This window comes from Hesperophylax consimilis, chromosome 16 (genome assembly GCF_061612785.1).
Source record: "Hesperophylax consimilis isolate HC1 chromosome 16, BYU_Hcon_1.0, whole genome shotgun sequence".
Taxonomy (NCBI): Eukaryota; Metazoa; Arthropoda; class Insecta; order Trichoptera; family Limnephilidae; genus Hesperophylax; species Hesperophylax consimilis.
The window spans coordinates 28,774,117-28,786,469 of record NC_142851.1 but is presented as its reverse complement, the minus strand read 5'-3'; the positions used below and the strand labels follow the sequence as shown (position 1 = coordinate 28,786,469).

The 12,353-nt window shown below is 33.6% G+C and overlaps 1 protein-coding gene across 1 annotated transcript; it reads left to right on the top strand.

Annotated features, from left to right (window-relative positions):
- The first annotated feature begins 928 nt into the window (after positions 1-928).
- LOC149417009 (apolipoprotein D-like) lies at positions 929-6,655 on the top strand. The gene is made up of 4 exons (XM_089640730.1): positions 929-1,234; positions 4,115-4,358; positions 4,592-4,684; positions 5,497-6,655. Exons 1-4 carry the CDS (start codon positions 1,121-1,123, stop codon positions 5,718-5,720), a joined length of 675 nt encoding a protein of 224 aa, XP_089496856.1. The 5' UTR covers positions 929-1,120; the 3' UTR covers positions 5,721-6,655.
- The last annotated feature ends 5,698 nt before the right edge of the window (positions 6,656-12,353 follow it).

Here is a 12,353-nt window from a genome sequence, read left to right as displayed (position 1 = left end):
AAAATCCCCAAACAAAGTGAGTAATTACATTTTTTAAACCTAAATATACAGCAGATATTTCGTACTGATATGTGCTATTTTATTTATTTGTATTTGAAATTATGATATATGACGGTCTCCGTGGGAAAGCGGTAAGGCTCTCAAGGTAAATTTATGTTTATCAAAATTCACTGTTTTAAAAGTTACTTTCAGTATCACCAAGGACCAAGACCACCATTTAGTATTTTTTAAATGATAAACAGCTAATGTTTATAAGGCAATATTTTATGCATAGTACAAAGGTAAGACCACCATTTAGTATTTTTTAAATGATAAACAGCTAATGTTTATAAGGCAATATTTTATGCATAGCACAAACGATAACAAATTATTATAAGCAACAATTAGTCAAAATAAATACCGTCGCCGGAAAAAATATAATAAGCGGTAATTGTTGATTGAAGTATTTATACATATTGAATTATTTTGCGTGTTGAAAATAATCCGACGTGGCTCAGTAGTCCAGATCACCTGACCGGATATCAGAAGGTGCGGGTTCAATTCCCGTCGGCGGCATTTATTTTTACTCAGGAGATATTTTCAATTTGTATTGATATTTCTGGCGACTAATTTTTGCTTATAATAATTTGTTAACCACCATATAGAATTGAAATGTTGCTTGGAATGGCTTTGGCCGTGTTTGGTGACCAGAACTGAATAGCCAGGTACTTCCCCACCTTAGTCCTCCCTATCTCCTTCTCCTCCTTATTACCTTCAGGCTCACAACAAACCCCAATGGGTGCCATAGTCTCACTGGCTCCAGAAAGTTAGTAACATTTCATCCTACCCAAATAGGGATGACATAGATTCGCCGAATATAGGCAGCTTGGAATCCTGTGCGGTATAATTTTTTTTTTTAAATGCATATATATATGTGATCCATAAACAGGACTGAAAGACAGATGCGTTGTCAGATTTTTATATAATTTCTACGTAACGATTGGTTGTTGTCACATGAGATAAGACGTTGATAGTGCATTGTGTTACTCCATATAAGCTCAAATTGGCTCCCCTTCCTTACCAGTTTAGTACGGAACATCGACTTAACCAGTAGTCAGTAGTGAAGTGAAATATTTTCAAAATGTTCGCCTTAATTCTCGTTGTTGCCATCTTTGGCTTAGCTGACGCTCAAATTACTTCGCTTGGAAAATGCCCAACTACAGTTCAAGTCGTGGCGAATTTTACTGCCACACCGGTAAACATGATAATTAATTAATTCTTAGCTAAAACAGTGTCGTACCCATATACATTTCAATACGTCAATGATTTTTCGGTCTTTTTAACATCGTACTGTTCTGTTTTATTATTTTGTAAAATTAAGTAATATGGTGCCCACGTAACAGAACATATATTATTACGCATCTTTAATAAATTTAATATCAATTTTGTTCAGAGTTAATATTTTTTTTATTTAGAAATAACTTCCTATTTAGGTAATTTTTAATTATTTGGATTACAGTCATTTTCTTAATTTTATATTATCTCATTATTAAAATTTGTCGTTTATCCCATCGAAGTGTAATATTATGTATATCAAATGAGTGAACATCAGAAATTTATAATAAAATTTTAACATGTTTGTACGTAAATAATAACTTAATGAAATTAAAAATAATAAATCAAAATAGGAATAATACAATATTTTTGGATTATCATTTTTCGCGTGAACTGTTAAAAGTGCGCACATGTTCTATTTTCAAAGCATCTTCTTTAAATTTGAAAAAAAAAATCATTATTTATTATTTCAACCCTAAATACTTTAATATTACGAGTTAGGCACCATTCCGTGTTGTATAATAGTGTAAATACATAATATAGTAATATCATATGGTGTAATTCACTTTTTAAGTAATCAAGAACATTTCATTTTTCAGGATTTAACGAAATTATTTCACCAACTATATATCCTGTCAACGTTTTTTTTGGCAACTTGAAAAACGACTTGCTTTTTTGTGTTTTTGTTATTTGCTCGTAAACTGAACCACGGAATCTACTTTTGGACACTATTTTTTCCAAAATTGATCAAAATACAAATTAGAAAGCGCATAACAGAGTGGAAGATACTACCAGTATCGCCCTGGTGTAAGACCACCATTCAGAATTGAAACGTTGCTCCAAATGGCTTTAGCCGTGTTTAGTGACCAGATCTGAATAGCCAGGTACTTCCCCACCTTCCTCTTTCCCTTCCCCACTTACCTTCAGCCTCACAACATCCCCCAATTGGGGATGCCATAGTCTCACTGGCTCCAGACGGGAGCAGTTGGGACTCTTGTGAGGTATTCACTATAAAAAAAAAATTTAAAAAAATAACACCGCCAAGTACTAAATAAATTCAATTTGCCGCCATTGAAAGGAATATCAAAGACAATATGCTACACTAGCTCACTCTAGCGGCTAGAGTTGTTGATATTTCCAATATTTCACTGGAGTTGAAGTATTACTTATATTATACGGTATTTTGTATAATTTATATTCTTAATGCTTTAAAAACATAATTTAAAAAGAAGATATAAAATTTTAACAGTTTAAAATTAGCTTTGAAATAAAATAAATCCGGTCTTAGCAAATAAACAGGGTTTTGAAAAAAAATCGCAATAAAACGACAAATACTGTAAAAATTATTTGATAAACGAATTTTTTTTAGATATAATTTTTATTTTTATTTTACTTTTTTTAACGTTAATTTTACTGCACAATTATTGTTAGTCTTACGAAATTAAGTGTGTATATTCAGTTCGATTGCAAGAAAACCCTCATTTTCAGATATTTATTTGAATACAATGATAGATATTACCAGTAGGTTTTATTTCAAATTTTTTAAACATTTTTCCGTAACTTAATCCATTACAATTAATTTACTTTCGGTATGTAGGTATAAAAATAAATATATGGATATTTCTGTTTTCATGTTCAACGAAAAAAATTTCTTTCGAAGTAGATGTTTTTGGTAAACTTTTCAGGATTTTTATGCTATTTTCTTCTATCTACGTACACATTTTGTGATGTATTTATAATAAACATTTTTTCCCCCAGTAGGGTAGTTGTGTTTCACAGTTTTTTTTTGTATTTGTTTTTTATATCTTTTATGGCGAATTGATAATTTACCCTACTAATATCGCGTCAAAGCGATTACTATCCCTAGTAATCGCTTTCACATAATTAGAATTTTTCCCTGATATTTAGGAATCGGAATTATGCGTGTTGTTTGTTGCGTAGTAGGCTACAATTATACGTAATTGATTCCACTAGTGCGTTATAGATACAGTAAATACAAATAATTTTGATAGCAAATTTTTTAAGATATCCAATTTTCTCTAACACGGGTTCTTAGTCTATAACTTACATAAACAAATGCTATATTTATATTTGCACGGTATAAAAAGAAAATTTTATATTATTCTGGGACAATCCAAAGCAGCGAGGGTTTAAATATGTAACACAGAAGTAAATATGTAGTTATCGTATTTCAAAGCAGGAGGTGTACTGATCTAGAAATTTCTACTAATTTTACCGTCCATAGGTTTCCTTTTTTGATTAATGTTCTTCAAACAAAACAGAACATTAAAAAAGAAACTTATTTTTAGAAAACGAATTTAAAAGGGAATTCGATTAACAGTTAACGTAGATTTGAAAACAGACGGCACAGACTATACACAGTCAAATGGAAAATATTTCATAAAAACATTAAAAGAAATAAACACAGAAGTTCTTTTGGAGCTCCAAAAATGTGTCACTCATTAATAAAACTGCTGAGGAAATAGCTTTTGCCAATGTTTTTTTGTTCGTTGCTGAAAGTTGTAGGTTACTAGATAATGCTTAGTATTTCTTATATGCGATGTATTGTAAAGAGTTCATTACAAATTCAGTCAAGTTGACTTATTTCATCAAAAAATTGTTTGCCTGTTAACAAAGAGTTGATGTAGTTTTTACAAAAGAAAAAAAAAGTTGTCTAATAGCGTTTACAAAATTTTAAAAACAAATTTTGTAATCTTTATAATTTTTAAATTGAAAACAATATGACAAAATTTTTCGGATAATTTCAATATTGGTTTTACAAAAATCTTTTATTTTTCAGTATCTAGGCACTTGGTACGAGATCTACGCACACCCACAGCAGTGGGAAATAGATTTAACCTGTGTCACAGCAAAGTACTCGCTTTACACCGCCTCGTCGGGCGACGGCAACTCCGATTTGGTGGTCTACAACACCGGACTCCTTTTGGACAAAGCCACCGAAAGAAGGAATATGGTCATCAACATTGGCAATGCCACTTCAATCGAACCCGGAAAATTGGTAGTCCAGTTCCCAGAAATAAATGGTCAGTCACATTATTTTTAATGTTTTGCGTATACCCGTAAACGATCTTCATCGCAATCTCAATACTAGTAATAATAGTTAGTGTTGGAATTATTCAGCACTTAAAAACTTGTTCATTTTGAAGTGTTAGTAGATTTTGCAAAAGATTACTTCATAAATTTTTAATCCATGTAATAATTATACTTCAATATTATTATTATTTACAAATTAATTGAATACCTTTTATCATTTCAGATAGTCCTCCATCACCCTACTGGGTTCTTGATACAAACTACGATTCATTTTCATTAGTGTACGCATGCAGACAAAACGATACACACAAATTCGGTAAGTGAAGAGTATTTTATCTTCAACGAGGTTCACTTTTTTACTTCATTTTTTTCCTCATTTATGAATCGTTCTGATGGACCATTATTAATTTAAAAACGCATGAGTGTCCCATTTGTCTGGAGCCAGTGGTACTATGGCGTGGCATCTTCAACTCGGGAATTATTTTGAGACCGGTGGAAGGGATGCAGATGAGTACAAATCCAGCAGCTTTGCGTTTTTATTTTAATTTTTATTATTTCACCATTTAGCCGATCCCATCGTACGCTCTACTGGATTTGTTTAACAGGGGCAAACTAAACCCTTCCACACACTTTTCCACAAATGATCATCTAGTCAATCCACATTATGCAAGTGCATTATACATATAAGCATAATAAATACAAAACAATACAAGAACAACACGTCCAATCACCAGAGATCAAATGGGAAAATAATTCACCGACTCCAGATATTTTCATATCAGAGGGTTCGGCTCGGTAGAACTCCTAACTGGACCTATAAATCCTACTAATCCTACTAATAAAGGGTTAATATAAATATTTTAAAAATCTTTCGTAATCCTAGATGTCTTTAAAATGACTGATTTTTGAATTTTTATAAATAAATTCTTTGACAAATCTAATACGCCTAAATTTTGAATGCAAGAGCTAGGTATAATGCCAGTAGCCGAAATAACAAATGGTAGGATATTTTTATTGTCTGAGAATAGCAAATTCTTTTAATCTCATTAATTTTAATCCTTTTCATCTCATCTTTATACATTATTATTTTAGTATCTAATATTATTAGTTTTATTTTTTATTTCACAGTTTCCAGCTGGGTTCTCAGCAGGACACAGAACCTTCTTCCCGAAGACATCCCCAGGATAGATGAGGTCCTTAACCTTCCAGGGCCGAAAGAAGCAGGTCTGTCGTGGCTCAACTACAACGTTAATGACCACACCAAGGACGGCTGCTCGGAAAGCGGAGCCACCCTTGCCACCTTCACCATTTTCACGGTCCTGGTATCATCCTTCGTCTCAAAGTTCCTTTGAATCTTAACTTGAAGATTTAACAGGGGCATCCTTGGGTGGGACACCACTCAACGAGGAGCACCATTCAACACTATTTACAACATTCACCGACTTATATTACAAGAAATATGATTATTGTTGATATATTAAAATCCTGTTAAAAACGGGACAGCAGGCCGTTTCCTAATAAAATGTTAGTACTTTCTGAATATATCTGAACATGTGTTTATGCACCTGCGTTTGCTCTGTTAATATAGACGAAATGCGAAAATATAATGATTTTATTCAACACATATTACGACGTCGCCTTAATACATTCCTTTTTTAATAAATTCTTAACATGAAACCTATCAATTCATTCGTTTAGGGCCTACAGTCCCGTTTTTAACAGGATTATTAATAATATTAATAAAAAATCAATATTTAATATCAGTAGGTTTCTTCGTGTATCCAGAAACGTTAACTTATAATCATCATAAAAATGCTAATTTTGGCTGTGGGTTTGTCTGTCTGTGTAACTCGGATTTGCTTTGAATTTTAGTTAGTCATTTTCAACTGATTTTGTGAATATTTGAGACAAGCGATAAAGTAATACCTTTTAGACTTTTAGTATGCGGTATCGTCCCTGACGGTAGGTTTGACGTCAGAGTCGAGCCGGAGCGTTCAGGATTTTTTTCTAAACTTAATTGAAAAGTCAAAAAGTCATGTAATTAGAAGTTGTTGTTGTTCTATATATCTATATTTTATTATAATCTATGTTTTTAAAGTCATTGAAAATTCTCAGATCAAGATCATCAACTAATAAAATGAGTGAATTTACTATGATTGAAATTAGATACATAATATTAACAAACGTTTAAAAAGTGTTGAACCAAGAAGGAGTATTATAGGATATAATGTTTTTCTTTAATTTATTGTATTTATTTGTAAATTTATTGTATAATAAAAAATATTTAAGAAGGAAAAAAAAATTATTAATTAGTTAAAAAATTATTATTAATTTGATTTTTTTACTGTTTTCAAAAAGGTGTGTGTATATTTTCCAAAAAACACTATTTTGAAAAAATACTATTGAAAGAATTTTTTTTTTTGTATTAGGCAATTCACCCTAAAGAGAGTGCTATGTGCCGTTAAAGTTAAGGGAGATGGTTATAATTTTATGGGAAATCTATACGGGAATGGGAAATCTCAAATATTGAAGTCATTCAAGTCTATGAACTTGTATAGAACTGAGAAAATGCGAGAATTTTTGAGAGAAAGTAAATAAGGAATACTAAGGGGAGATTGGTGGGTGATTTTTATAAGTAAACGATAAATGCCTTTGAAAGATGAATGATTTTTACAATTAAAGAAAACGTGATCAAGAGTCTCATTTTCCATGCCGCACTGGCAGAGTGGACTATCTAGGACCCGGATTTGAAACAAATGGGATGCAATGGAGCAATGACCAATTCTCATTCTCGAGATACAGGATATAAATCTTTTGGATTTTTTCTTGCCGTGGAACCAAGGTTTACTTGGAATATGATTTTGTATTCCAGCATAAAAAGCACCAGTTCGGGTTTTCGTATCAGTCCAATTTTCTTCCCAGGAGCGGATCATGTTGGATTTAAGAATTGGGATGACGTCAGAGATAGGAATTCTAAAATCTAAAGGATTAGAGCCAGAAATTGTTCCAAGTTTAGCTAGAGAATCGGCTTTCTCGTTACCCTCAATTCCTAAATGGCCAGGGACCCAAACCAATATTGTCTCGAAATTTTATTCATTTAAAGATTTAAGGGTGTTTCTGATATTATAAATAATATAGTCTTCTGGTTTATGGATATTTGAGGAAATTTTCAACACTGCGCTTAGTGAGTCAGTGCACAGTAAGGCTCGTCGAATATTGAAAAGCTGGATTTGGCTCAAAGCTTGTTCAATTGCGAAGCATTCTGCAGTAAATATAGAAATTTCTTTAGGCAATTTATAAGACAAATCTAAATCGAATTCGGGAATGTGTACCGCAGCTCCACAATCTTTGTTATCAGACTTAGAACCATCTGTGTAAATGAGAGAAAATTCTGGAAACTTAGAAGATGTAATGTTTTTAAATTTTTCCTCAACATTTTGATTAGATGAGGTTAAAATATCAGTTCGGAAGTCTGAAGTTATAACGTTGGGGATATAATTGATAGAATCAAATGGGATGGTGAAAATAGGAAGGATAGGATCTTTTTGTAGATTTTGGAGGGAAGAAGACAGAGATTTGAATGAAAGAAAACTTTTTAGAAGGAGAGGAAGTTGATTTTTATCTGTCGATCTTTTTTCGTTATTTAAGTTATTGAACAAATAATCAAGGCTTTGTTCTAAAGGGTGACGCGATATAGAAAAAAGTGGGTGTGTCAAGCCTACGCAAGACAGAAGTGAAACTTCTTTTGTTAAACCGTATGAACCACAATCAATTACGTATTTCACTCGTATTACACTCACGACGCAGTATACTAACCAAGCAGCTGATGCTTGGCGTGGCGCAGTTCGCTGGTGTCTGAGAGAGAGGAAAGAAGAGAAGAGAGAGAACGTTCGTGAGCGGCTCCCCCACCTCAACAAGCGCATATGGTGAGAGAGGGACAGTGAACGGTGAGCGGTGGTGGGGGTACCCGCATTTTCGTGTCGATCCTGACTCGGTTTTACTCCGTCCATCGAAAATCCATTACGCGCCTAAAGAAGTTTCACTTCAAAAAAAGATTTAAAAATATATTTATCAGCTAGGAATTGTCTCCTTAAAATTAAGGGGGGATCAACACATTCTACCTGGAGAGAATTAATTGGAGAAGATTTCATCGCTCCAATAATTATTCTGAGCGCTTTGGACTGAATTCTTTCAAGTTTTTTGTCCAAATATTTAGGAAGAGGATCAAAAAGAAATGTTCCATAATCCAAATGGCTTCGCACTAGAGCACCATACATTAATTTAAGAGTAGTAGGATGAGATCCCCACCACACTCTGGAAACAGCTCGCATAATATTTAGCCCCTTTTCACACTTAGCCGAAATGTTCTGAATATGCGGGAGCCAGGAAAGTTTATGATCCAAAAGTAGTCCAAGAAATTTAATTTGCTTAACGATTTGAAGAGGGACATTATCAAAGTAGACAGAAAAGGGGGGTATTTTTCTTTTGCGCGTAAAAGCCACTATTTTGGTTTTAGACGTAGCTAAATTCATCCCATTTGACAACAACCAAACTTTAATATTACGTAAAGCCAAATTCAATTCCTTCGCAGCGCGCGATAGATTTTTGTGTGATAAATATATAAGGAAATCATCAGCAAAATAAAATCGCTTGATAGATGAAGGAATTACACTGTCTAAATCACTTATATATATATATTAAATAATAATGGACTGATTACGGACCCCTGAGGTAACCCCTTCCATAGTTTGCGATTTATCGTTTTTGAGGAAAAGTGGATAATAATGGATCTGTCTGTTAGTAAATTAATAATAAATTGGAACTAGTTTTAAGGGAATTTTTATTTTAATTAATTTTTCTTTCAAAATTTTAATTAATACATCGTCGTAAGCTGACGAAAGATCAAGAAATGTGGCCAGAGTGCAAGAATTAAGGGACAGAGATATTCGGATGTCTGTTGTTAACACACTTAAATTATCTATGGTTGATTTCTTTTTCCGGAAGCCATATTGATTAGGAGAGATAATTCTGTGATTTTCGACAAACCATTCCAATCTGTTCTTTATCAAGTGTTCTGCTACTTTCATTAAACATGACGAAAGAGCAATAGGACGATAGGATGAGATTTCAGATGGATTTTTGCCAGGTTTTAAAATCGGAAGGATTTTTTGAACTTTCCAGACTTCTGGAATAAATCCCGTTTCGAACATGTAATTAATTAGGGATAAAAAATATTCAACCGACATGTCTGAGAATGCTTTAATGAAACTATATAAGATTCCATCAGGGCCAGGAGAAGAGTCTGGAAGGGAATTAATTTCTCGATTTAATTCACTTACTGAGAAAGGAGAGTCCAGCCAGCTAGATTGAGATGGATAAGAAATAAAGGAAGGCATTTCCTCACATCTGGCAACTGACGGAGGAGCTATCTTATCAGCAAAACCTATAATAATTTCTTCTGGAATATGTTTGGAACGCTGGGGAGTATATGACGAACCGAATTATTTTAAATTGGACCATACGGATGACTGGGGAGATTCAGGAGACAAGCGTTCACAGAATTTTCGCCATCCAGACCGCTTTTTATTTTTCAAAACGCGTTTCGCTTCTGCCTGGGCGCGTTTCACAGAAAGGTAATTTTCGAAAGACATACATTTACGGAAAATGGAAATTGCTTCTCTTCTGGATTTAACGACACTAGTGCATTCTTCATCCCACCATGGGGTGGAATGTTTTATCTTAATGTTAACATTACGTTTTTTAAGTGTTTTTTCTGCAGCTTTTATTATCATGTTAGGAAATAATTCACATTGTAAACTAGTGTTTACAAGGGAAGACTTAGATGCTTGAACAATGGAGTCTAATTCTGAAGAAAAATTTCTCCAATCGCGTCTTTCGTTTTAAATTTAAAACTATTGTTTATCGAAAAGGAATGCGTGGAAGATAGATGGTGGAAGGTAATTATTATAGGAAAATGGTCACTGGAAAGGGGATCTTTAAGAATGTTCCAAGAACATATGGGAATCACCGAAGATGAGCAAAGAGATAAATCGACTGCACTTTTCCGATGTTGAGGGGCAGTGAAACGAGTTGGAGATCCGTCATTTAGTATACATAAATTATAGGTATCCATAAAATCTAATAGATTATGGCCAGAACGGTTTGTTAACTCACTGCCCCAAGAAGGAGAATGAGCATTGAAGTCCCCAAGTATCATATACGGGGGACGAATCTGGGATATAAATGTTGACCATTCGTTTTCAACGAAAATTGTAGAGGGAGGGATATATATTGATAGTAATGTAATATCAGATATAACAGCAGCTACTATCTGAAAATTATTGGAGAGAGTGTGGAAAATAATTTGTTTAAAAGGGATAGAATTATGTATAATAAGAGCAGTGCCACCTTTGCCATCCAGTCTATCATGTCTTAGACAATGATATCCAGGAATCTTAAATTGGTATGAGGGTTTTAACCACGTTTCAGAGATGGCAGCAACTGAAATATTATGTTCATCAAGTAACTGTACAAGATCAATTTTGTTGGCGAATAGACTTCTACTATTCCATTGAAGTATTTTGCTCATTTGCGGATACATCGGGAAGGCTAGAGAGTAAAGATTTCATATAATCGGCAGCGTTGGACGGTACTTTATTGTTATTTGAAAGGATCGTAATTAATAGGGTAATTAAAGTTTGAATAAAAGAAGAATTTTCAATCGTGACTTTAGGGAAGATATCGGAAGTGGAACAGTTTTTTAAGGCAGTCCCATTGGGAGCCTGGGATTTATTATTCCCATTCGGGTTAAGTAAAAGTTCATTATGTAGTTTTTTATCGAAAGAAGGAATAAATTTTGGATTAGATTTTATCGGTTTGAAAATTGTTTCTTTGTGGGAAGATGATAGAGGGGATTTAGGGGAAGAAAAATGAAAGAGAGAAGCGTTAGACGTTATCTCTGCAAAAGATTTTTTTGCAGGAGGGAATAATTTAGAGGCCTGAAAGTAGGAAATATTGTCTGCAGCCATTGACTGTTTGATATTTCTCTGTCTAGATAACTCTGGACAGGCCACACTAACAGCAGTATGGTTGCCCTTACAATTAATACAAATAGGGTTATTCGTTGTATTTTGACACTGTTCAAAGGGATGATCCTCTCCGCAATGGAAGCAACGAGGAGGGGAACGACAAATAGGTTTTGAATGGCCAAAACGGCAACAGTTGAAACATTGGATAGTCGGGAATCTGTATATTTCAACGGGAAGAGCGTTATAATAAATAAATACACGGGATGGTAATGTTTGACCTTCGAAAGTAATAGTTATTTGTCAGTTATTTGTCAAGTGATAAAGAGTGCATGTCAAAAAATCGCTCCACAAAAATATCCAAAATTTGTAGATTATAATTCCTAATAACCATATAATTTATCGTTAAATGTGTCCCCGAAGAACACTCTAGAGAATTGTCGAATTTTGTGAAATCTATAAAGTCTCATTTATATTTTACAAGTGTTTTAAACTAACTGTGAAGTGTCAAGAGTGTTTTTGCCGAAAAATCAACCATCTGTTATTATATACTGTGCTAAGGCAATTTACAGTATATAGGAGTGAAATACGCAACAACACAGAAGGGAGCCGTGGCAGCGCGGGTTAACGCACCACTATCGCTTGCACATTATCCGGCCGCGGCGCATCGAGTTCGATCCACACACCGGCAAAAAAAAAAAACTTTACTTTTTTTTAAATTTAAATAAACAATCCTACACCATCTATCTGAAGAAATAAGAACTAAATTATTGACAACCTCACTTTTAGCCAAAATCACAACCAGGCATAATCATTCTCGCTCTGTGCATTAGTCACGATACTGTGTCTACATTCAAATTAAAAATAAATATTTAAATAAATAATTCCTATAAACATGAGTCGACAGAGGAATGCACAAAAGAAATTAACGACATCTAGTGACGCTGAGGAAGATGACAA

Bases quoted from the DNA above. Each gene is read 5' to 3' on its own strand.
- LOC149417009 (XM_089640730.1), top strand. From the start codon at position 1,121: ATGTTCGCCTTAATTCTCGTTGTTGCCATCTTTGGCTTAGCTGACGCT. The intron at 1,235-4,114 runs GTAAACATGATA...TTTATTTTTCAG, and splicing joins CGAATTTTACTGCCACACCG to TATCTAGGCACTTGGTACGA. The intron at 4,685-5,496 runs GTAAGTGAAGAG...TTTATTTCACAG, and splicing joins AAACGATACACACAAATTCG to TTTCCAGCTGGGTTCTCAGC.